We start from the raw sequence: 27732 nt of genomic DNA on the forward strand, positions 1-27732 counted from the left end.
TTTTTTTTAACTGAAAACAGAGGTCAAATCTTTTGTGGAATAACTTATTGAAAACTGAGAAATAAAGTAGCTAAGAAAAACATTTGACGTACGTTTAATTGATGCTAGGAATGACGTACAGCAAATGAGCCTGAGCGGCCTATACAATCCAACAGGGAACTATCGCCTAGTACGCTTTAAAGTTATAAGAGTCTAACATTGAAATACAGATTCTCAATAGGCCCTTCATTTGTTGTACACGATTTCGAGCACCATTCAAAGGCGCATCAAATGTTTTTGTAATCTACTTTATTTCTTCTTTTAGTCAAATTATTTCACAAAAGCTTAAATATTTTTTCAGTGTTTTTTATTTTAGAATTTTGGTATTTAATTAAATATCACACCACTGCATCTTTTTATGCGTATATTAGTTAGGCCTTGTATGGTTGAACTTTCCGGCACCTAAAATGCTTCAAATGGCTCCAAGCACTATGTGACTTAACATCTGAGGACATCAGTCCCCTATAATTTAGAACTACTTAAACCTAACTCAACTAAGGACATCACACACATCCATGCGAGAGGCAGGATTCGAACCTGCGACCGTAGCGGACGCGTGGTTTCAGACCGAAGCGCCTGGAACCGCTCGGTCACACCGGTCGTCCTGACACCTCATTTACACATTTAACAGCAGCTGTTCATCGAATGTTTCAATTTTGTGCCAAGCAACTAATTACGTGTTTTTTATTTACGCTGATTTCTTTCAAAGAATTACGTCTTTCATTGCAAAACTAGACCTCATGCTGGTAAATTTGATATCCCAAGCGTCCATTACGCACTCTTCGTTTGGTTATGAAAATTCAGGCAGAAATCCGCAGTGGAATATGTCGGGATTCCTGATTTCGATCCGCTTGAACATTAGGTTATAATTTCGTGTCGAAGAGAGAGACAGGAAAGACAATCAAGGTGGTTATGTGGCTGATCGACGTGTGGGTTGAAACGACTGTTTGTTTTGCTTCTAGAGAAAAAGTTATTTTTGGTGGTCAAGATAAACTGGAGACATACTGGGAATTAAATATTTCCGATGAAATGTATGTTTCAAAACTACACCTCACGCTGGTAAATTTTATGTCCCATACGTCCATTACGCACTCTTCGTTTGGTTATGAAAATTCGGGCAGAATTTCGCAGTGGAATATGTCTGGATTCTTGTTTTCGATCCGCTTGAATATTAGGTTATGACTTCTTATCGATGAGAGATACAAGAAAGACAATCAAGGTGGTTTTGCTTCTAGTGAAAATTTTTGGAGGTCAAGATAAAGGGAGACGTACTGTGAATGAAATATTTCCGATGAAATATATACAGGGTGAGTCACCTAACGTTACCGCTGGATATATTTCGTAAACCACATCAAATACTGACGAATCGATTCCACAGACCGAACGTGAGGAGAGGGACTAGTGTAATTGGCTAATACAAACCATAAAAAATGCACGGAAGTATGTTTTTTAACACAAACTTACGTTTTTTTTAAATAGAACCACGTTAGTTTTGCTAGCGCATCTGAACATATAAATAAATACGTAAACAGTGCCGTTTGTTGCATTGTAAAATGTTAATTACATCCGGAGATATTGTAACCTAAAGTTGACGCTTAAAACCTCCGACGTTCAGTTGCGTGTTGTAACAAACACGGGCCACTGTCGGCGAGCAGCATCTGCAGGGACATGTTTACGATGACGACCGTGTTTAAGAGTGTGGCTGTAGTGCACTGTTGTGGTTTGGGGTTTGGTCTAGTTGTCGCAGTGTCCGCATGTAGCGCTTGCTGCTATTGTTATTCTGCATTCGTCTCCGCACGCAGACCAGCTGTAGTACACCGTCTTACCAGACGTCTGTGATAGTGTAGTGTTGTAGGAACTGTGACAATGGTGTATTTGAACTCTGAAAAGGCGGAGATGATATCTACCGCGAGTGTCGACGAAATGCAGCTGAAGCCTGCACCGGACAGAGAGCATCCAACGTACCGCACATTGCATAACATCTACCGCCAACTGTATGCAACAGGTATGGTCGTAGCACGCAAACGGGTCCGTAACAGACCCGTCACAGGAGAAGCAGGTGCAGTTGGTGTGTTAGCTGCTGTTGCCATGAACCCACACATGAGAACACGGGACATTGTTAGAGCCGGTGGACTGAGTCAAAGTAGTGTCATGCGCATACTGCATCGTCACCGCTTCCACCCGTTTCATGTGTCGCTACATCAGCAATTACATGGTGATGACTTTAATCATCGAGTGCAATTCTGTCAATGGGCATTAACAGAGAATGCGTTGCAGTTCTACCTGTTTACCGATGAATCGGGTTTCACAAACCACGGGGCAGTGAAACTACGGAACATGCATTACTGGTCCGTGGACAATCCCCGCTGGCTCAGACAGGTAGAGCGACAAGCGACCGTGGACTGAAAATGTATGGTGCGGAATCATTGGCGACCACCTCATTGGTCCTCACTTCATTGCAGGGGCCCAAACAGCTGCAACATACATCGCGTTTCTACAGAATGATCTGCCAACGTTGCTCGAAAACGTCCCACTGGAAACGCGTCGACGTATGTGGTATCAGCATGATGGTACACCTGCACATTCCGCAATTAACACTAGGCTGACCCTCGACAGGATGTTCGACGAGCGTTTCATAGGACGTGGAGGACGCATAAATTGGCCAGCCCGTTCTCCTGATCTTACACCTCTGCACTCTTTCTGTGGGGTACGTTAAAGGAGAATGTGTGCCGTGATGTGCCTACAACCCCAGAGTATATGAAACAACGTATTGTGGCAGCGTGCGGCGACATTACACCAGATGTACTGCGGCGTGTACGACATTCATTACGCCAGAGATTGCATTTATGTGCAGCAAATGATAGCCACCACATTGAACATCTATTGGCCTGATATGTCGGGACACACGCTATTCCACTCGGTAATTGAAAACGGAAACCAAGTGTGTACGTGTACCTCACCGCTCATGGTAATGTACATGTGCGTCAGTGAAAAAGACCAATAAAAAGGTGTTAGCGTGTGGATGTAATGTGCTGTTCCAGTCTCTTCTGTACCTAAGGTCCATCACCGTTCCCTTTGGATCCCTACGTAATTCGGTGCTCTCCGATACACACGATCGAACAGCGGAGGAGTGGTACTCAAGCGTCAACTTTAGGTTACAATATCTCCGGATGTAATTAACATTATACAATGCAACAAACGGCACTTATTACGTATTTGTTTATATGTTCAGATGTGCTAACAAAACTAACGGGGTTCCATTTTTAAAAAAAACGTAGTTTTGTCTTAAAAAATATACTTCCGTGCGTTTTTTATGGTTTGTATTAGCCAATTACACTAGCCCCTCTCCTCACGTTCGGACTGTGGATTCGATTCGTCACTATTTGATGTGGTTTACGAAATATATCCAGCGGTAATGTTGGGTGACTCACCCTGTATTTCATTCCGTAAACTACACTAGAGATTTAAGGACTTCTATCTCCATTGTCCACATAATAGAGACGGTGATGGCACTGAAGTCTAGAGCCTAATGGACACGTCTTAGTTACCCGATTTCACCCGCCAAAGCAAGACATGTATGAAGCCACACAACGGGCATTTGTGTTTCAGAGCCGGGTAAAACCATCTTGCACGGGCTGAGCGGCACCTTCAAGTCTGGCCGGCTGACAGCGATCCTGGGCCCGTCCGGCGCGGGCAAGAGCAGCCTGCTGGACGTCCTCTCCGGTTGCAGGTGAGCGCTGTGCGATAGCGGCGAGCGGCAGCTGGCGACGAGAACGCGCTAACGAGGGCACGCGCCTCGCCGCTCTCTGCACTTTAGGAGCTGCACCACTCTCTTACGTCACACGTACTTCATACCCGCAAACACCTGCTTCTCCGCCAAGCATGGCGTGCCTTTCACATACTCCCCAGATTTTCTCTACAAACATTTTCAGTGAAGCAACGGGAACGACATTAGAGCTGAGCATTGCTAGCTCCCATACCGCAGCTGGAAGAAGGGCAGAAATACTGACAGGAACGCGATGCCACACTGCCTCCCTCGAAAGGCCATCAATTAGATGGAAGGGCGTTAGCACATCTGCAAAAGAAACGAAAAACCAGTGGTGAGCTTCCGGGTGTTCAACTGACTTGCCGTTCCATTTCATTCAAAGCATTTTGACGACCGTCCTAATGAGCTTCTTCAAGTGCGAGAGCTGCCATTTCGTGTAGCCGCTCCCTGGTCTCCAACCAGAGGAGGCGAAGGAGATTATGGTTTAACGTCCAGTTGACAATGAAGTCGTTAGAGACGGAGCACAAGCTGTGATTAAGGAAGGAGGGGGAAGGGAAGCGGCCGTGCCCTTTCAAAGGAACCATCCCAGCATTTGCCTTAAACGATTTAGGGAAATCACGGAAAACCTAAATGATAATGGCCGGATTGGGTTTAAACCGTCGTCCTCTCGAAAGCAGAAACCAGTGTACCAATCACTGCCCTACCCCTCTCCGTGGCTCCAACCGGACTATAAATTACTGTTTATTTCACGCCGCATTATTGAAAAGGCAACCACCGCACCGCATCGTCACCAACGTTTCTCCCGAAATTTATAATATATGCAGGGCTTACCCAGACAGAAATGGCAGCTCCAGAGAGCAAACGTTTAGAAAAAAAGGAGAAAAGGAAAGAAAGGGCGGGTCGGGGGAGACATCAGCCATTTGTGTTGTTGCACGCTGCAGAAGTTTCGTTCGCAAGCGTTAACATATACTTCATAATGTCCGATCTCTCCCCATCCGACTTTCATATTTTTTGTGCCCTGAAGAAAGGCATTCGCGCTCGTCCATTTACTTCGAACTTAGAAGTGCATCACTGGATACAATCAAGATTTAGTAGGAAACCGCATACTTTTTCCAAGGAGGCACTGATCATCTTGTCCCACTGTGCAATAAATAAGTTAACAGCGGCGATCACTTGAGAAATAATAAACAGTTTGCTTACTTTTTTCCGTCTCTCTTGTCTTCATTTGACTGCCCTTTATAGACACAACTAAAAAAGATTTGCTGCATCTCGGTTCCGAGAGTTCCGGAACATCTACAGAAAACTGGAATAGAGATCAACATAAACATCATTTCCGTCCTTTTCTTGCTCATGAAAACCACACATTGCATGTTGTACCACCATACAGCGAGACATTCAGAGGTGGTGGTGCAGATTGCTGTACACAGATAATACCCAGTAGCACGTCCTGGCGCGAATTGTCGTCCAAGAAGACGAATTCCTCGCGAATTTGCTCCCGATATGGTTGCACTATCGGTCGGAGGATGACATTCACATATCGTACATCCGTTATGGCGCCTTCCATGACCACCAGCGGCGTATGTCGCCTCCACATAATACTACCCCAAAACAGCACGGTATCTCCACCTTGCTGCAGTGTATCTGAGCGTTCAACCTGACAGGATTGCCTCCAAAGACGTCTCCGACGATTGTCTGGGAGTAGGCATATACCGACACTCATCGGTGAAGAGAACCTGATGCCAATCCTCAGCGGTCCATTCGGCATGTTGTTAGGTCCCCTCTGTACCGCACTGCATGGTGTCGTGGTTGCAAAGATGGAGCTCGCCATGGACGTCGGGAGTGAAGTTGCGCATCCTGCAGCCTATTGCGCACAGTTTGAATTGTAATACGACGTCCTGTGGCTGCACGAAAAGCATTATTCAACATGGTGGCGTTGCTGTCAGGGTTCCTCCGAGCCATAATCCGTAGGTATCGGTCATCCACTACAGTAGTAGCCCCTGGGCGGCCTGAGCGAGACATGTCATCAACAGTTCCTGTCTCTCTGTATCTTCTTCATTTCAGAACAACATCGCTTTTGTTCATTCTGAGGCGCCTGGACACTTCCCTTATTGAGAGCCCTTCCTGGCACAAAGTAACAATGCGGACGCGATCTGACCGCGGAACTGACCTTGAAGACATGGTTGAACTACAGACAACTCGAGTTGTGTACCTCCTTCCTGGTGGAATGACTGGAAATGGTCGGCTTTCGGTCCGTTTAATAGGCCCTGCTCATGCACTGTTCTTTAAATCTTTTAGCGGGTTTAGTGACATCTCTGAACAGTCAAAGGGACTGTGTCTGTGATGCAATATCCATAGTCGACGTCTGTCTTCAGGAGTTGTGGGAACCGGGGTGATGCAAAAAGTTTTGGACGTGTGTTTTACAAAATTGCGGTTACGATGAAATTATTCATCCAGCTGCTTTGATTTTAAATCATGTACACGTTATACATTTTAGTTGCATTTTCAAGGAAATGCGAAAATGTTGACAAATCTTCGGCGTATCCTGCTTTTTGTTTGGTAATGAAACTAGACACATGTGAGAAGTGAAACTGATCACAGCTGTTTGACAGAGATGAACCCACATCATCTCACGACAGTACCTTCGACCGTAGAGACCTCAAGGTGGTAATGGATTACATAGGCAATTGTACTATGCCCAGATGGCTAGTCACGATGTAATTCAACGATATATGATGTTTTAACCACATATCAGCATTAGTTTATTCCCTTTATGCACAAACAGTGAGACTTCAATCTGCATGATGGTGCAGGAATAGAAGCATTCATTGTGTTTCAGGAATTATCTCACAGCTTACAAATTCGAGATCACAGCGCCAGAATCTGCCCTTCAGACTGGTAGTGAACTTAAGCAAAAGAAACAACTTTCGCTGAACCATGCAGCTGTGACAGGTTTTCAGTGGACGTCGACACAGTGCTGAGTAGCAGTAATCTTTCTGAAATAAAGTGGCTGTCAGAATGACCTCTTTTCGGGGATATAAAATGTGTGAAATCGGTGTTCCGTGGGCCACTACGACTACATTCACAAATACAGAGCTTTAGTGTAGCGCTCATGTTCCTCAATACCTGATAGAAGTGTCATGTAACTTTGTGCAAGTAACGGCGCAGCGGATGCCCAAATGCGTCTCCGTCTGCAATAGGCAGGCGTCGGACCTCTGGATGGCCTTGATGTTAGCGGCTCACAGGTTTCCTACAGCCATGGCATATACTGTATAATGTATTCAATGTGAGGCAGCCACATTTCAGCCAGAAGGAAAGAGATGTGGTGTACTATGGTGAATAGGGGAAACACGTGTAACACGACGTGAATTTTACGAAACTAAAAGACTGAAAATCGTATCATCGTGCATTCGGTATTCTGTTATCGAACATTAGCAACAGAGAAACTGAACACAGTGGATCAGACGTAAAGTGAGCTTTCACCGCAGTGCCAACTCATTTGCAGATTCACCTGTCCTCTTTCTGTTATAATTCGAGAAACGTGTTGTAAATTGCAAGTAGTAAGCACTTCTGCTAGCCAGTAATTTCCTGTAGCGGTCCTTAAATGAATGGTAACAGACTTGCAGATCTTGGTTACGATACACTCATCAGGAACTGAATTAGAGATACCTGCTCAGTACTATGTAGTACTACGTCCGTTCGGCGTTCTGCAAACCACTGTGACACAGCAGTTAGGGAGCGATGGGGACGTGCTATGTTTGCTACAAATATAAGTTTTAGAAAGGGTAATCTCTCTGAAATAATGTGGCTGTCAGGATGACCTCTTTTCGGGGATATAAAATGTGTGAAATCGGTGTTCCGTGGGCCACTTCGACTATATATATATATATATATATATATATATATATATATATATATATATATATATATATATATATTATATTATATATATATCCGATCATAGCACTTCAGGACTAAACAGTTGCTCGAGGTGATGAAAACAACTGTCCATGGATTTTTTGTTTGACCCGAGGGACCAAAAGTAAGAAGTTAGGCTGTAAATCAGGTAAGTACGTGTGACAAGACTTTAATTGCTTTTTCTAACATATCGTCATTTTGTTTGCTTTTACAGCTGCCAGCGATACGATGAAGTATAATGCGACGTTTCAGTTTTTTTTCCTGATTTCATCAATGATTTGCAAACAAATTGTTGTGTATACCATTCAGAGCTAACTATTCTTCGATCCTGTAAAACAATGGTCGCGGCATGTTCGGTGTAACCAAAGAAAGAAGACATCATTTTCTTGAAAGTACAACGCGAACAATCCACTTTTGCTGTTTTCGGTGCATCTTTGAATACCCAAACGATTGCTTCTCCCTTAGTTTTTACGCCACTTCACGATGGTTTCTTTTGATTAAGACACAAAGACACAGTCAACCCCTACTCCACCCCGCTCACTCCCAGGCGAGGTGGCGCCGTGGTGAGAGACAGGAATTCGGGATGACTCCGTTTCGCCTCGGGTATCCAGATTCAGTTTTCTTCCGTGGATTATAGGAGTCGTTTAACGCAAATGCTGGAATGGCTCCTACAAAAAGAGCACAGCTAGTTCCATTCCAGTACATCCTTTCGTTCCATCTCTAACAACTTCCTCGTCGACGGGGCTTTAGATCCTAAATTTCCGTCCTTTTTTCGTCGTGTTCCCACTATTCAATTTAAATGACCTCATCCTCAACGAACGTTAAATTATAATCTTCCTTTTCTTCAAACCAATTTCTGTATATATTCTACGCCCGCTGTTACTCCAAAACTAGTTATCGTATAGTCATCAGCAGTATTCCAACACATATCGCACATATAGTTTGCAACCTGTCTCCAGCTTCCTCCCGATCGAACACTGTCATTAGCACCAATTACGACCGATCGAATAGGGTTAGATCTCCATACATACTTACTCTCAAATGTTTCCACACTGAGGAGACAAGTTATGGAATATAGATACGCTCATATATAGATTGCGGTAGTATCGCATAAACAAGGTATAAAAGAATAATGTATTGACTGGGCTGTCATTTGCACTCAGACAATTCATGTGAAAAGGTTTCCGACATGATTATGGCTGAACGACGAGATTTAGCAGACTGAACATGGAATAGTAGTCGGAACTAGAAGCATGGGACATTTCATTTCGGAACTCGTTAGGGAATTCAATTTTCAGAGATCCACAGTGTCAAGAGTATGGCGAGAACACCACATTTCAGGCGATGTCCCTCACCACGGACAACGTAGTGGTCGAAGGCCTTCACTTAACGACCATGAACAACGGCTTATGGTTCAAATGGCTCTGAGCACTATGGGACTTCACTTCTGTAGTCATCAGTCCCCTATAACTTAGAACTACTTAAACCCAACTAACCTAAGGACATCACACACATCCATGCCCTGGCAGGATTCGAACCTACGACCGTAGCAGTCGCGCGGTTCCAGACTGTAGGGCCTAGAACCGCTCGGCCACCAACGGCGTGTGGGTAGAGTTAACAGCACTAAGAATTTGTGGCGCACCTTGACTAACAGAAGGGATCAGTTGGTAGGACATATTCTGAGACATGAAGAAATCACAAATTCAGTTTTGGAGCGAAGTGTGGAGCGTAAAAATTGTAGAGGAAGACCACAATATGAATGCAATAAGCAGGTTCAAACGAATTAAGTCTGCTGTAGTTATTCGGAGATGAAGATGGAGTAACGCGGAGAGCTGCGTCAAACCAGTCTTCCGAGAGAAGGCTACAACAGCACGCGACTTTGATAAATGACTGATTGTTGTGGCCCGGTGTCTGGCAACTACAACTGACCCTATCAAATTTAGGAAACTAGTTTTGAGCTTAATAAGCCCTAAACGCCCAAATGCTTGCCAAGATCCTACAGTAGATCAGATAGCCTATGATAAGATGTGCGAACATTTGAATATATCTGGCTGTCATTTTTCCTTAAGGCAATCGTCTGCGAAGACGAGGATTTCGGGTCCCTGCAGCTTCTGAAGTGCCTGGGAATTACAACTGACAGTATCAAATTTTAGCATACCAGTTTTGAGATTAATAGGCCGTAAATTCCGAAATGCTTGAATTACTTGCCAAAATCCTACAGTACTTCAAATAGCCTTTGATACGATGTGGGAACATTGAATATATCTGGCTATCGTTTTTCCTTACGGTAATTGCCTGCATACTGTGCGACGATAAGGATTTCGTGTTCATGCTGCTTCTGAAGTTCAGTGATTATATTTCCTGCTCTCCTTACGACCTTTCAAAATTTAGTTGCCGGTGTGACATAGTTTGAATGTGGACTCAGCCGAAAAGGGAAATCTCGATTCCTTCCTGCACTGCGAAACGACCTCGCCGTTATGGAAACTTGCCTGAGGCCAGAACAAGTTCCAAGCTTTCCCGAAAATCACTTTCTCTACATGCTGGCAGCTTAGCTCTCAGAATACTGACCATAACCTCAAAAAACTTTTCTGCTAATTTCCAAAAACTGCGGAAATGTTTCGTTGTGAAGACAGGAAGCTGAGTGATATACAGGGTGAACAGAACTCCATCGACAAACTCTCAGTAGTGGTAGTATGGACTAAGAAAAGAAAAAAAGTATTGTAAGCCTGGCCTCCAAAATGCATATCGTAAGAGCTGTGAGCAGCTCCTCAGTAAAAGGGATAGGTTTCACAGTAGCTCAGGTATGCGCATTTGAGCCCATGTTTGCTGACTTTCTTCTTTTTTTTATCCATACCACCATCCGGAAAAATATGGAAAGCAACGAACTTGCAGAGGAAGGGATTTGTTTCACAGTATCGAAGATGAAGTGCTCATATCTCTTAAGCTATGCGTTTTAGACGCCATGTTTACTAGACATTGTTTTACCCGCCACGTTAGTCGAGAGCGCTAATGCGCTGCTTTGTGGACTCGGGTAGGCGCGCCGGCCCCGGATCGAATCCGCCCGGCGGATTAACGACGGCGGTCGGTGTGCCGGCCAGCCTCGATGTGGTTTTTGGGCGGTTTTCCACATCCCCCTAGGTGAATACCGGGCTGGTCTCCACGTCCCGCCTCAGTTACATGGCTCGCAGACATCTAAACACTTTCGCATTATTCCATGGATTATACTAGTTACAGACAGTTGGGGTACACTAATTCCGTCCTGGGGGGGGGGGGGGGGGGGGGGGTACAGGGTGGCGGCAGGAATGGCATCCGGCCACCCCTTAATCTAACATTGCCAAATCCGATTAACCATGCTGCTCCTGCGTACCTGCAGGACAAGGCACAAGCGAAAGAAAGAAATTTTACTAGACATTGTTTTCATCCCTACTACCACTTCTGAAAGTTTGTCAGTGGAGTTATGGTGCACCGTGTATATTTTCACCTCTCCAACTCTGTTGATGATGGAATCTCAGATGGCAATAGTATCGTGTTTTTTTCTGTTTTTTTGTCATCAGTCTTCTGACTGTTTTAATGCGGTCCGCCACGAATTTCTCTCCTCTGCTGACCTGTTTATCTCAGAGCAGAACTTGCAACCTACATCCTCAATCATTTGCTGGATGTATTCCAATCTCTGCAATCTCTTGTTTTCCTCTACAATTTTTACCATCTACAGCTCCCTCTAGTACCATGGAAGTCATTCTCTCATCTCCTAACAGATGTCCTATCATCCTGTCCCTCCTCCTTATCAGTTTTTTCTACACATTCCTTTCCTCTTCGATTCTGCGTACATCTTCCTCATTCCTTACCTTATCAGTCCACCTAATTTTCAACATTCGTCTGTAGCACCATGTTTCACTACCATATAATGCTGTACTCCAGACGTACGTGCCAGAGGTAACTCCCTGCAGTCGCACTATCCTCTGTGTCCTTGGTAGCTCAGATGCACTCTGTAATTAAAAAAAACTGAGTAAAGGAATCAACGATCAACGTGAACGGATGTCATGTGACGTCCGCCCACCCCAAGCGCAACGATCAACACTGAACAAAAATGTAGAGAATAAAAAAAAAAGATGGATAGGGCTCTGCCACTTAAGCACGGGATAGGAATGCCATTAGCGAATCGTATCATTGACATCCTTTCACCTTGAATTTTAAATCCCCTCCTAAACTTTACTTTCATTTCCATCATTGCTTCCTCGATGTACAGATATAACAGTAGGGCAGAAAGGCTACATCCTTGTCTTACACTGTTTTTAATACGAGCACTTTGTTCTTGGTCGTCCATTCAAGTATTCCCTCTTGGCTGTTGTACATACTGTATATGACCAGTCTCTGCCTATTGTTTACCCCTACTTCTTTCACAATTTCGAACATCTTGCACCATTTTACATTGTCCAACGCTTTTTCCAGGTCGACAAATCCTTTGAACGTGCCTAGATTATTTTTTATTTTTTTTTAGTCTTGCTTCCATTATTAACCGCAACGTCAGAATTGCCTCTCTTGCGCTTTCCTAAAGCCAAACTGATTGTCGTCTAGCGCATCCTCAATTTTCTTTTACATTCTTCTGTATATTATTCTTGTAAGCAACTTGAATGCATGAGCTGTTAAGCTGATTGTACGATAATTCTCGCACTTGTCGGGTCTTGCAGTCTTCGCAATTGTGTGGATGATGCTTTTCCGAAAGTCAGATGGTATGTCGCCAGACTCATACCTTCTACACACCAACGTAAATGGATGTTTTGTTGCCTATTCCCCCAATGATTTTAGAATTTCTAATGTAGTGTTATCTATACCTTCTGCCTTATCAGACCTTAAGTCCTCTGAAGCTCTTTAAAATTCTAGATCCCCTATCCCTTCTAAATCGAATCCTGTTTCTTCTTATATTGCATCAGACAAATCGTCCCCCTCATAGAGACTTTCACTGTATTCTTTCCACCTATCCGCTCTCTCTTCTGCATTTAACAGTGGAATTCGCGTTGCACTCTTAATGTTACCACACTTAATTTTAATGTCACCGAAGGTTGATTTGACTTTCCTGTGTGCTGAGTCTGTCCTTCAGACAGTCGTTTCCTTTCCGATGTCTTCACATTTTTCCTGCAGCGATTTCGTCTTAGCTTCCCTGCATTTCCTATCTATTTCGTTCCACAGAGACTTGTATTTCTGTATACCTGCGTTCCCAGAATATTTTTGTACTTCCTCCTTTCATCAATCAACTGAAGTATTTCTTCTGTTGCCCATGGTTTCTTCGCAGTTACCTTCTTTCTACCTATGTTTTCCTTTCCAACTTCTGAGATGGCCCTTTTTAGAGATATTCATTCCTCTTCAACTGTACTGCCTACTGAGCTATTCCTTATATTGCCGTATCTGTAGCCTTAGAGAACTTCAAGCGTATCTCGTCATTCCTTAGTACTTCCGTATCCCACTCCTTTGCATATTGATTCTTCCTGACTAATGTCTTAAACTTCATCCTACTCTTCATCACTACTATATTGTTACCTGAGTCTATATCTGCTCCCGGGCACGTCTTGCAATCCAGTATCTGATTCATGAATCTCTGTCTGACCATAATGTAATCCAACTGAAATCTTACTCGTATCACTCGGCCTTTTCGAGGCGCTTTGTCACGGTCCTCGCGGCTGCCACCGTCGGTGGTTCGAGTCCTCCCTCGGATATGGGCGTGTGTGTCGTCCTTAGCGTAAGTTAGTTTACATTAGATTAAATAGTGTGTAAGCTTAGGGACCGATGACCTCAGCAGTTTGGTCCCATAACACCTTACCATAAATTTCCAAATTGCTATTATTAGCTGAAACTTGTTATAGAACTCAATTAGTCTTTTTCCTCTCTCATTCCTTGTTCCAAGCCCATATTCTCCTGTAACCTTTTCTTCTACTCCTTCCCCTACAACTTCATTCCAGTCTCCCATGACTGTTAGATTTTCATCCTCCTTTACATACTACACTCCTGGAAATGGAAAAAAGAACACATTGACACCGGTGTGTCAGACGCACCATACTTGCTCCGGACACTGCGAGAGGGCTGTACAAGCAATGATCACACGCACGGCACAGCGGACACACCAGGAACCGCGGTGTTGGCCGTCGAATGGCGCTAGCTGCGCAGCATTTGTGCACCGCCGCCGTCAGTGTCAGCCAGTTTGCCGTGGCATACGGAGCTCCATCGCAGTCTTGAACACTGGTAGCATGCCGCGACAGCGTGGACGTGAACCGTATTTGCAGTTGACGGACTTTGAGCGAGGGCGTATAGTGGGCATGCGGGAGGCCGGGTGGACGTACCGCCGAATTGCTGAACACGTGGGGCGTGAGGTCTCCACAGTACATCGATGTTGTCGCCAGTGGTCGGCGGAAGGTGCACGTGCCCGTCGACCTGGGACCGGACCGCAGCGACGCACGGATGCACGCCAAGACCATAGGATCCTACGCAGTGCCGTAGGGGACCGCACCGCCACTTCCCAGCAAATTAGGGACACTGTTGCTCCTGGGGTATCGGCGAGGACCATTCGCAACCGTCTCCATCAAGCTGGGCTACGGTCTCGCACACCGTTAGGCCGTCTTCCGCTCACGCCCCAACATCGTGCAGCCCGCCTCCAGTGGTGTCGCGACAGGCGTGAATGGAGGGACGAATGGAGACGTGTCGTCTTCAGCGATGAGAGTCGCTTCTGCCTTGGTGCCAAAGACGGTCGTATGCGTGTTTGGCGCCGTGCAGGTGAGCGCCACCATCAGGACTGCATACGACCGAGGCACACAGCGCCAACACCCGGCATCGTGGTGTGGGGAGCGATCTCCTACACTGGCTGTACACCTCTGGTGATCGTCGACGGGACACTGAATAGTGCACGGTACATCCAAACCGTCATCGAACCCATCGTTCTACCATTCCTAGACCGGCAAGGGAACTTGCTGTTCCAACAGGACAATGCACGTCCGCATGTATCCCGTGCCACCCAACGTGCTCTAGAAGGTGTAAGTCAACTACCCTGGGCAGCAAGATCTCCGGATCTGTCCCCCATTGAGCATGTTTGGGACTGGATGAAGCGTCGTCTCACGCGGTCTGCACGTCCAGCACGAACGCTGGTCCAACTGAGGCGCCAGGTGGAAATGGCATGGCAAGCCGTTCCACAGGACTACATCCAGCATCTCTACGATCGTCTCCATGGGAGAATAGCGGCCTGCATTGCTGCGAAATGTGGATATACACTGTACTAGTGCCGACATTGTGCATGCTCTGTTGCCTGTGTCTATGTGCCTGTGGTTCTGTCAGTGTGATCATGTGATGTATCTGACCCCAGGAATGTGTCAATAAAGTTTCCTCTTCCTGGGACAATGAATTCACGGTGTTCTTATTTCATTTTCCAGGAGTGTATATTACCCTTTCAAAATCGTCATACGCTTTCTCTATCTCTTCCATCTTCAGCTTGCGACGTCGGCATGTATACATGAACTATCTTTGTCGGTGTTGGTTTGCTGTCGATTCTGATATGAACGACCCTGTCACTGAACTGTTCACAGATACACACTCTCTGCCCTACCTTCCTAGCCGGCTGGAGTGGCCGTGCGGTTCTAAGCGCTACAGTCTGGAACCGAGCGACCGCTACGGTCGCTGGTTCGAATCCTTCCTAGGGCATGGATGTGTGTGATGTCCTTAGGTTTGTTAGGTTTAATTAGTTCTAAGCTTTAGGCGACTGATGACCTCAGAAGTTAAGTCGCATAGTGCTCAGAGCCATTTGAGCCTACCTTCCAATTCATAACTCCTGTTATACCATTTTCTGCTGCTGTTTATATTACCCTATACTCATCTGACCAGAAATCCTTATCTTCTTTCCACTTCACTTCACTGACCTCTACTACATCTAGATTGAGCTTTTGCATTTCCCTTTTCAGATTTTCTGGTTTCCCTACCACGTTCAAACTTCTGACATTTCACGCCCCGACTCGTAGAACGTTACCCTTCCGTTAATTATTCAGTCTTTTTCTCATGGTAACTTCCCCATTGGCACCCCCGTCCCGGAGATCCGATGGGGACTATTCCGGAATCTTTTTCCAATGGAGAGATCATCGTGACACTTCTTCAATTACGGGCCACATGTCCTGTGGATACACGTTACGTGTCTTTGATGCAGTGGTTTCCGTTGCCTTCTGCATCCTCATGCCGTTAATCATTGCTGATTCTTCCGCCTTTAGGGGCAGTTCCCCATCCGTAGGACAAGAGTGCCCTGAACCTCTGTCCGCTCCTCCACCCTCTTTGACAAGGCCATAGGAGAAAAGAGGGTGACTTCTTATGCCGGAAGTCTTCGGCTTACAGTGCTGATTGTTAATCAAAATTTGAGCATGGGCGGGATTCGAACCCGGGACCGAAGACGTATTGATTGTGAATCCGAGACGCTACCCCAGACCACTGGTGCAAGCCGTACAGAACGTGTAAGAGGGAAGTGCGTTAGAAGAGCTGTCTTTGTACCGAAATGATTCATGTGAAAAGGTTTCCGATGTAATTATGGCCGCACGAAGGGAACTGACATTCTTTGAACGTGGAGATGGGCGCATGAGACGTTCCATTCCCGAAATTTTTCAGGAAATCGATATTCCGAGATCCACAGTGCCAAGACTATGCAGAGAATACCATATTTCAGGCAGTACCTCTCACAAAGGACAACGCGATGGTCGACGGCCTTCACTCAACGACCCAGAGCAGTGATGTTTGCTTACAGTTATCAGTACTGACAAACAAGTGGCACTACGTGATATGGCCGTAGACATCAGTGTGAAACGTACGACGATCGTGTCCGACATGTCAGTGCGACGACGTTTGGCGTTAGTGGGTTATGACAGCAGATGCCCGACACGAGTGCCATTGCTAATAGAACGAAGTCCCCTGTAGCGCCTCTCTTAGACTCGTGACAATATCGATTGGATCCTAGACGACTGTAAAACCGTGACCTGGACAGGTGAGTCCGGATTTCAGTTGGTAAGAGCTGATGTTAGGGCTCGAATGTTGTACAGACCCCCACGAAACCATGGACCCAAGTTATATGGACAAGGCACTGTGCAAACTAGAGGTGGGTTGTGTTTAGATGGCACGGACTAAGTGAACTGGTCCAACTGAACCGATCATTGATTGGATATGGTTATGTTCGATTACTAGTAGGCCATCTGCGCCATGCGATCGAGCCACAACTGTTCGCGATTAGCCTGAAGAACATTCTGGACAGTTAGAGAGAATGATTTGGGCACTAAGATCTTCCGACATGAATCTCATCGAACATTTATGGGACTTAATCGAGAGATCAGTTCGCGTACAAAATCCTGCACCGGCAGTACTTTTGCAGTTATGGACGGCTGTATAGACAACATGGCTCAACATTTCTGCAGTAGACTTTCAACGACATGTTGAATCATGTCACGTCGAGTTGCCGCAGGGCAAAAGGAAGCCCGACACATGATACTAGGAGGGATCCCATGATTTTTTCCCTCAGTGTAACGCAAATGACCGATTTTGGAATGCATATTCCGTCATTAGATCTATGTTGGAAAAAAATCACACCTATATCGTTTCACTGAGCTACCTCCATGCATGGATAACCGATAACATCCAGTATCCTGTCACACCACCACCACTGTAACGCGGAGGTAAAGTCACGTAAAATGTCATCAGTTTTTCGAGTGGTATGATGCAGCAGCTACAATGTTTTGTTAATATGTCAATCTCACCCTCTAACGTAGCTTCCTCACTCCACATCCTAAATTAATTGTTCTCTGTAGTCTATAAACGGCAGTCAAATAAAAACGATACAGATGGAAAAGTAGTAAATAATCTGTTGAATATCTTAGAAGTAATCGTCGTGACTGTTAATCCATTTATTCCACTGTGGGACGAAAGAGTCGACACCTTCATGGAAAAATGTTTGCAGTTAATTATGGAAATGTGATTGTACCCAGGTATGCACCTCTTCGTCCGAAAGAAATCGACGGCCACGAATGTCGTTCTTAGGTGCTCTAAATATGCAGAAATCGCATCGGTAGAAGTTGGGACTGTATGGAGGGTGTGTAAGGGTTTCCCAGCGAAATTTCTGAAGCATAGTTGAAACATCCTTAGCGACATAACCGAGGACAATATCCTGCAACAGAATGATGCCGTCCGTCAACGTCCTGGGCATTGGGGCTTGATGGCACGCTTCAGTTTCTGCTGTGTGTCCACCTACCGCTGTGCGTTAAATGTGTCGAAATATTCCAGTACGTATTTGAAGCTCAGAAAAAACCATTCGTGCCCGTCGATTTGCTCCGGAGAAAGAGGTGCGCGTTTGATACAATCATGTTTACGTGGGCACCATTTTACGTTGTCTGTTGGGGTTCTTGTTCGACAAACCCTATGAAACTATATTGATTTCTCTGAAATCTTACCTTTCTGTTACTAACTTCTTTATCGACTAGGGTTTTTGCAAATAGTAATCTTCGCAGGTCAGAGAGTCATTTCTAAATTCTTTTATATCTGCAATCGAACGTAGTTGATACGTCCCTTGTCTACTTTTTCACTCTTCAGTCTAAATTCACGACGGACTTCGTAAGTTCGTTACATACAAGATGATACGAGATGTGTTATGAAATGAGAAATTTCCGTGGTAGTTGTATCAACCGTAGAGGGCAAATATTTGAGAGGACAAGTTAGAATACATAAAGTAAGTAACTGAATATGTCGTGTATGGTAGCTACTTTGAGAGGAAAAGATAGTTACATGAGCTATGATCGTCATAGGCACGACGCTGCGTGCGTCATAGGAATGGAAAAACTGATGGCACTCCCTTTCCTCTAAGCACGTGCAGTAACTTGTCACGTGTACGTTACACTGGTAGCACGTTTAGGAAGAGAAGTCATTTAATGTAACACGGTGTTATCATACGAGCTGTCCTGTCCATTATAGCTAATATAACCGATCAAAACACGTCACAACATTGTAATTATTTTTCGTTATGTGGACAGTATACTAAACATATATCATACAGACCTATAAAACGTCGCCTATATAAGAAATCATAATGTTCAAATATGTAAATCTTTATAGGTTTAAATAATTTCCCAAGCTACTTGGCAATTTTCCGAATTTCTAAACTTCTTTGGGTCACACGTGTAAAGCTGTATCATATTGGAGGCCCTCATAAGTTCCAATCCAGAGAGAATAACTGTGCCAATTTTACTGTCATTATGCAGGTCATTTTTCCATTATGAGTTTTTTTATCGTCATTTTACCACCAATTTGAAATAATGATTTTTGCAAACTATTGGTTTGGCTAAAATATTTGTCCATTTTGTGATTATTAGTGGCCTAGTCACCTCCAGGTTGGTGAGTCTCTGAAGTCTCTAACATGTTTAAATTTGCAGCTAGGTCTTCTTTCTGAAGACTGCTGTGCTTCCAACACATTTCAAATTAGAATTTTTCGTTTGAGAAAACCACGCTAGAAGTAGAACTTCCCTGTGAACATTTTGTGTCTTCTGCAATTTGTACTGCCTTCCACATTAGGAACTCTTGATCGTGACTAACTTTTCTACAGAGGTAAGGATTTTTCGGCGAAGAGGACAAGCAAGCGGTCCGATTCCCTTACTAGCACTTCCTGCCTTTTACAGGACACAACTGAAATGGTGATTGAACTATCATTTCTCGGAAGAGAACCCTAGAAGACGTGGATGTGTGTGTGTGTGTGTGTGTGTGTGTGTGTGTGTACCTACTTTCATAGTTGCCACATTTCCAACCATCCTATCAGTTGCTACGTATTATCGAATGGAGCTGTCGAACAATGCAAGTTCAAAATATCATGACACGCAGCATCATGGTCAAGTTTTCGTGCGGGGAGAACACGAATTTAATGACGACGAAGCACGCACGACCTTAATTTCTGTGCGTCTGCGAATTCCGGTCCCACAGACGTACAGAACCAGTAATACGCTAGGATTTAAATTGCTTACTAATAAATCAAAGGCTTGAGTTTAGGTACCAATTACAGTCACGGCAAATTACTCTCCTAATAAGCAGCAATAGAGTTACAAGAATTCGTTAACGTTCCAGTTATACATAAATCATTATTCAAAGGACGTCGAGTGAAATAACACATGAAAAATTACCCAGATTAATAAGACATGCCATTTGTTTTCAAGCCACCCTCATGCAAATTGTAGGTATAGATGCCAATTGCGGTACGTGCTGTTGTTGGAAGCATTTTTAATAGATAAGCATTACACTCATTTGCTTACGATATGTTCTAATTTTCAAAGGTTCTGCACTGCCTGATGATTAACAGTATGCTGACCGCGTTCATTTTCCCTCAGCCAAGTGAAAAATGTTCTCGCCCTTTAACAGTTACAGCAACGGAAGTTTACAACTCAGAAATAAAATTTTAAAAATTGCGCGTAACGGAAGACAAGAACGGAGCGGCGCAGCTTTCACGCCGCGGAAATACAGACCGAATATGAATAGCAGACTCTGCGCCTCAGTTAACACTTGCTGATTTATTGTCCGACGCGCAACGTCGGCTTTTGTTCGTAGCTTTACATTGTTTCCGCACGTCTTTCATCTGATACCGTATGCGCTCGGAACTTGTGCGTTGCGTGCGGTGCCGTACATCACTGCGTACTCGCAGAAAATTGCACCAACAGAGACTAGAACTCGATCTGTTTCGATTTGAATATGTAGAGAAATTCGGGCTTTTACCAATGCAATATTTAATCGCTGTGAAGGAATTCGTTTATAATGAAGTGACGCAGTCTGGTATAAGGGACACAATAATATTGGAGTAACTCTCCTGCTAATACCTTAGAACACACGCTGTATATTTATGACAGAGGTGGACAATTGTAACACTAGGGTGAAACATTTAGGAGAAGAGCTATTGAAAGGATTCAAGGGGAAACAAAGAAAAAATGAAGGTTGGAGGAGGAGTAGAAAGGATAAAAACGACTTATTTAAAATCAGACATGGGATCGGCATAGTAGGGGAAGGTATGAAAAAATTCTTAGTTTGAGGAAATAAGATTACACAGGATGCCAGAAACAACGGAGTCATCAGAGGCAGATTAGTAGACGAAGAAAGCAAAGGAGCTCTGCTGCTATCATACATTAATATAGAAATGAAAAGGATTCTGAAAGTGTACGTTTAGAGTATAATATTTAATGGAAGTGGATCACTGCAAATTCTTAGAAGGAATTGGAAGCGTTTGGAATGCGGTGCTACCAAACAGTGTTAAAAATGAAGTGGACAGATGAAGTTTGAAGAGAAGTACGACAAAGGAAAGATGTTAAAGAAAGCTGTGGGAACCCTTAACAGAAGAAGGAACAGGTTACTTTGGAATTCAAGAATAATTCGCTTGGTGCTGGATGAAGAGCTAGAGGAAAAATAAACGATTTACTGTAATGCGCTAATATCTTTGAAACGACAAAGACACGGATGTGTAGGGAGTGGAGCAAAGTAGTTGTATACTGAAAGCCAAAAAGCAAGTTTAACACTTTATTGAGATAGAGTAGCCCAACATAGCGTACACAACATTGGATGAGGAACCATACCGAGTCCTACTAAGGTGACAGATAATCATAACTTCATCGACATAATTTCAGAAAACGACCCAAAACCCTAATTCTGTTAAGTAATCATTTTTACTCATAATTTTAAAAGAATGTCCACTGTTGAATTATATACACAGCTTCTTTGGCCATCAGACCTTCAAAATCTTCAACAGATACAAATATGAAACAAATATGAAACATACCACTATCAGTTAAAAAGGATTAATTCATATGCCGATTATTAAGCACAATGTCAGTATATATATTTTTTTTCAGTGAAAAGACATGTTTGTCCTCAGTTTCTGGACGTGAAAGTAATGTGCTCCTAATTTTACAACTCATACTTCTGATAACTGATGCCTGTAGTCTGTGTTATGTACCGCCTATTGATGACGATGATGAGGATGTTTGGTTTGGGGGGGGGGGGGGGAGGGGGGCGCTCAAATGCACGGTTATCCGCGCCCGTATAAATTCCCAACCTGTACTCTGCCCAATCTCGACACTTTCATAAATGAGGATGAAATGATGAGGACAACACAAACACCCAGCCATCTCGAGGCAGGTGAAAATCCTTGACCCCGCTGGGAATCGAACCCGGGATCCCGTGCTCCTACCTATTGAGTTTCAGTCTCTGTGTAAATAAGCAAATCATCAGCTTATTGTAGAAGCTTATATTGTGGATTTAAGGTGACGCGTTAAGTCAGTTATTAATGTGGTAAATAGGAACGGAGACAAGATTGATGCATGTTCTTCCAAGACAAGCATGATTATATTCATTTCCACAACATATTGTTCATAAAATTGGTTGGAATTTGTTCCATTACTTTTTTTTTGGCTGAGAGAGGTAAGAATGTGTTATCATGTGCATTAGATATGTACAAGACATCTACCTGAACTGACTCGAAGCAATGTATCTGTAATCAATGATATAATGATATCATTTGTGTAGTGACGTTCCCGAAAACCTATAGTCGTCCATGGAATCTGTCCATGGTATTCATACCAACACTCCAGTCTGTGGTTTATTTTCTAGAATCTTTAATACTTGCGAGCCTGTGGCTGAGTGACCTCTCTGGAACTTTCCCTACGTTTCTTTACACAAACGACTCGTTCATCTACCAGTCCCAATTTTTGGTACCTGATATTTTATTGAAAGAACTGCTGCCCTTTCAATGTCGGGTGCTGTATCGTGAGATGATGTTTCTTGACTAGACGTGGAGACTTCTAACACACAACAGTGCTTGGCTTAGTTCATTGACCATAAAGATTTCGTTTGCAAAACTTCCAAGATCTTCACGTGTTTCCTTTATCAGCAGCTCCACTAAATCAGTAAGTATTTCTCAATAACTGTTTGTAGTAAGTTTAAGGAGCAAGTGACATCTCGTTCAGCGAAACTAGGTTCTTTCAATTCATGTTTCGGCTATTGGTTAACCTATTCTGTCTTCAGTCATCTCCGTATCTCGTCCTGAGTGGTGAACGTTAAAATTATGTAGTACTTCAAATAATCCTGTTGTGACAACATCCGCAACTGAGCATTATAGCGGAGGTTGAAAATACCACTTCAGTTGTAAATTACTTTATTTTCACACTGCCGGTTTCGGACTGTTATAAGCCCATCCCCGGGTATCGTAGCTGCGCTGTGGTCCCCGAGCACAGCGTGTATCAGGAGCGGCGTGCTGCCTATGAGCGCAGAACTACTACACGATCTACAGTCGTCCTCAAGCGGTACTACGTCACGATTTCGCTTTGAAATCTATGCACTGACAAGAACTCCCGCCATGTATAAAATCAACGCCACCTCCTGCAGTAAGAAACCAAAACGATCCAGAAAGTGAGTAGTATAGGACATCCCATGTTTAATTAAAATTGCGCATAGTTTTTATCCATCCTCTGTATCGGCGCAAATTATATGGTACCCTGGGCTTACAAAGTGCCCACTTCTTGCCAACCACGTCTTCAATGTAGCTCCTACTGCTACCTGGTACCTGCGAACGAAATATATACGACTAACCCTATCCCTACTGATGTAACGTGCGTTCTGTTGTACAATTCTGCAGTCATTCTGAGATCGGATGCATGATAGGTGCTCTGTGGCGTTGCGCTTCTAAGCATACATGAGGGATATTTGGAAAATAAGGTCCGATTGGTCGCGAAATGGAAACCACAGTGAAAATCAAATATGTTTTATTTGCAACAGTTTTCTGTGCCTTCCAGCAACTTCTTTACACAGTCGCCGCCTCGACACAGACATTTGTCGTAGCGTTGTATCAACTTTCCAAGACCTCATCGCAGAAGTCAGTAGTCTGTGCGTTCTTCCACTTCGCTATGTTGATCTGCAGTTCGCTGTATGTACCCTAATGTTGTGTTCACAGCCAAATCCAGGCTGTAAAGTGGGTAACGTAAGGTGGGTGATCAAACATTCCCATCTAAAACGCTGCTAGGGCCTCCTCATTGTTCCTACAGTGTGTGATATAGTCGTGGAAAGGGGACAGCGTGACAGGTACGTTATATAGACATGCATGCAATCGGGCGAAACTCCTCAGCGGGAACCCTTACTTTTTCGGAGACACTATTTTTCTAGGCATCTTCACATGTTCGCTGTGTGCTCAGAAATTAAAAGAATGACGTGATGCGATCGGGAGACACTGCCCAACACATCTGTGCGAAGCTTCGCCGGATTTTCAATGTCGTTTCCATTTCGCGAACTATCAGAACTTATTTTCAGAATAGCCATCGTAGGTGTCAATCGAAGAAAACGAGTTTTTTATTTTGCCGCTGCCAAGGTGATATGCAAGAGTAGATTCCAGAAATTGACTTATCACCATTCTGCCTCACTGACCCGTTGGCTGGAATTCTCTGATACTTAAATGCTTGCTGGCAGCTAAAAATGAAATCTCTCCGCTACGCTAATTATTAAGAGCTATTAGGAGCCTTAATCGGGAAAGGAATAGCTCTTGATCTACACTGCTGACCATTAAAATTGCCACACTACGAAGATGTGCTACAGACGCGAAATTTAACCGACAGGAAGAAGATGCTGTGATATGCAAATGATTAGCTTTCCAGAGCATTCACACACGGTTGGCGCCAGTAGTGACACCTACAACGTGCTGACATGAGGAAAGTTTCCAACCGATTTCTCATACACAAACAGCAGTTGACCGGCGTTCCCTGGTGAAACGTTGGTGTGGTGCCTCGTGTAAGGAAGAGAAATGGGTACCATCACGTTTCCGACTTTGATAAAGGTCGGGTTGTAGCCTAACGTGATTGCGGTTCATCATATCGCGACATTGCTGCTCGCGTTGGTCGAGATCCAATGAGTGTTAGCAGGATATGGAATCTGTGGGTTCAGGAGGGTAATACGGAACGCCGTGCTGAATCCCAATGGCCTCGTATCACTAACAGTCGAGATGATAGTCATCTTATCCGCATAGCTGTAACGGATCCTGCTGCTACGTCTCTATCCCTGAGTCAACAGATGGGGACGTTTACAAGACAACAACCACCTGCACGAACAGGTCGACGACGTTTGCAGCAGCATGGACTATCAGCTCGGAGACCGTGGCTGCGGTTACCGTTGACGCTGAATCAGAGACAGAAGAGCCTGCGATGGTGTGCTCAACGACGAACCAGGGTACACGAATGGCAAAACTTCATATTTTCAGATAAATCCAGGTTCTGTTTATAGCATCATGAAGGTCGCATCCGTGTTTGGCCACATCGCGGTGAACGCACATTTGAAGCGTGTATTCGTCATTGCCATACTGGCGTATCACCCGGCGTGATGGTATGGGGTGCCATTGGTTACACGTCTCGGTCACCTCTTGTTCGCACTGACGGCAATTTGAACAGTGGACGTTACATTTCAGATGTGTTACGACCCGTGGCTCCACCCTTCATTCGATGCCTGCGAAACCCTACATTTCAGCAGGATAATGCTCGACCGCATGTTGCAGGTCCTGTTGGGCCTTTCTGGATACAGAAGATGTTCGACTGCTGCCTTGGCCAGCACATTCTCCAGATCTCTCACGAACTGAAAACGTCTGGTCAATGGTGGCCGAGCAACTGGCTCGTCACAATACGCCAGTCACTACTCTTGATGAACTGAGGTATTGTGTTGAAGCTGCGTGGGCAGCTGTACCTGTACACGCCATCTGAGCTCTGTTCGACTCAATGCCCAGGCGTATCAAGGCCGTTATTACTGCGAGAGGTGGTTGTTCTGGGTACTGATTTCTCAGGACCTATTCACCCAAATTGCGTGAAAATATAATCACATGTCAGTTCTAGTATAATATATTTGTCCAATGAATACCCGTTTATCAACTGCATTTATTCTTGGTGTAGCAGTTTTAATGGTCAGTCGTGTATTTAAAATGTACCTGAATTTATTTTGAAGTGCGGTACTTCTGTAAAGCTAAGTAACACAAAAAGTCAGCTCTCTAAATGGTTTTATGTAAGACAGACTAAAATTGACGAAAATAATACCGACCATGCATGTCCGCACATACACGGTCCAGTCACATTACCATAACCACCTGTCAAAAACCCGAGTAATCACCTTCTGCAGCGTGGATCGTTGCGAGATGATGTGCAGGAAGGGAGTCTGTGAGGTTCTGACAGGGATGAGGAGCCATGCCGTGGCCAGCTGCCCTGGTTTTCTCGGTTGAGGGTCCACTGCGCAAACAGCACGGTCTAGGTGGTCCACAGAACTCGATTGCGTTTAAAAGCCGAAGTGGTGTGGTGGACAGGGTTAGTAAGGTAAAGCCATCCTGTTCCCCTCCGAACCACGCACGTGCAGTGCGAGCTGCTCGACATGCTGCATTGTCCTGCTGGTACATGTCATCGTGCCGAGGAAAGAAACTGCACATAAAGGGTCGACATGGTCCCCAAAGATACATGCATACTTTTGTTGATCCATTGGCCTTCCAGAACGACCTGATCAGCCAGGGAATGCCACAAAAACAATCCCGAGCCCATATGGCTCCCTCTACTGGCCTGAACCCTCCAATGAATATTGAAGGTTGTAGCATAAAACGTGCTTCATCTGAAAAGATCCCCTTCCGCCACTCCGTGGACGTCCAGTTGCTGTACTGACGTTCAAATTCCAGCCTTCGTCGCCCATGAACAGCAGGAACAGCAGGCAGCACGGTTCCATCAACCAGGCGCCTGCTGCGGAGGAGCAAACTCAGCAAAGTTCGCTGAACCGTCGCTAGGAGACACTTTTTGTAGCCCCCTGATTCATCTGGGCGGTCAATTGCTCGACAGCTGCACGTCTTCTCGGCCGTACACATCTCCGCATCCATCGTTCACCGCTACCGCCTATGGCCCGATAATTGACTCATCGCCGTGTTTGGATAGCGCCATTTTGGCGGCACGCGAAAAGTTTACAGACTTGGCCATTCCGGAAATACTACCACCCTTGGTCCGACAGCCAATGATCATTCCCTTTCGGATACTCGATCAATCAATCCGTTTCCGCTTTAAGTCAAAGACTTCATTGTCCGCATACCCCACGACACGCTTTATGTACCTCCTCTGCCAGTGCTGTCACCTGCCGACTGCTATTGGTTATCGCACGTTGACATCGACATCGGTTGTGGTCACATTAATGTGAGTAGACCATATACTGTGTAGTAACACGGTTCACGTTTCCGTCGCACTTCACATAGCGTAGACCGGGAACTGTGTCCTAGGCATGCCCGATGTGAACTGACTGGGCACGGCCCGTGCTGCCTGAGTTGTTTTTGTTGTTCGGCTGGCAGAGGTCGCGGCCGAATTCTCGCGTGCCCTCTGGTGGACGGGACTCTACTTGCGGCAACTACCGTCCGTGACGCGCCGTGCCGATGTGCGCCTGCCGCGATCTTTCTGGTGGCTGCTGCATACTGTATGTTGTACCTGTACCTTTAATACTACTACTCGCAAAACAAAGCCAAAAACACGAAAAATTATTTGATGGCAATATTTATCGTCGCCATTCGGTCACCAGTAATTAGAAACTATCGTCAAGACAATACAGACACGAAGTATTATCAGAGCTACCGTTAACACCCCAGAATATCGTCAACATCAGTCGCTCCGATGTTGTCAAATCGATGACTAAGCTTAAGCTGTCATCGTTGTAAAACCCTATGCTAATAACCGCAAAATGCAGTTCTCGCCTCAAGGTAAGTTCTCACTCTAATACTGCAGCTTTCTTGAAGCTACTAGTGGAATAACTTCAAAAATTCTCTTCCACCATACCTATGACGTCAGCTATACACCCTGCCACTGTGATCTACTCCCGCTATGGAAACGCTGTTTCTCCTTTCTGCTCCCACTTTCTATTGCACAACAGTTTTAATACGCAAAAGCCTGATCGTTTTGTGAAGTTATATTCTACTGTTCAAAAGTTTTCGCAGTTAGATGAAGTTTTAA

The 27732-nt window shown here is 44.7% G+C and overlaps 1 protein-coding gene across 1 annotated transcript in view; it reads left to right on the top strand.

Annotated features, from left to right (window-relative positions):
* Positions 1 to 27732, top strand: part of LOC126356304 (ATP-binding cassette sub-family G member 1) — a 443602-nt gene that overhangs the window by 128182 nt on the left and 287688 nt on the right. The window contains exon 3 of the mRNA XM_050007250.1: positions 3649 to 3769. Within this exon, the coding sequence (XP_049863207.1) occupies positions 3649 to 3769 (121 nt within the window). The remainder of the gene's footprint in view (positions 1 to 3648; positions 3770 to 27732) is intronic.

This window comes from Schistocerca gregaria, chromosome 3, assembly GCF_023897955.1.
Source record: "Schistocerca gregaria isolate iqSchGreg1 chromosome 3, iqSchGreg1.2, whole genome shotgun sequence".
NCBI lineage: Eukaryota > Metazoa > Arthropoda > Insecta > Orthoptera > Acrididae > Schistocerca > Schistocerca gregaria.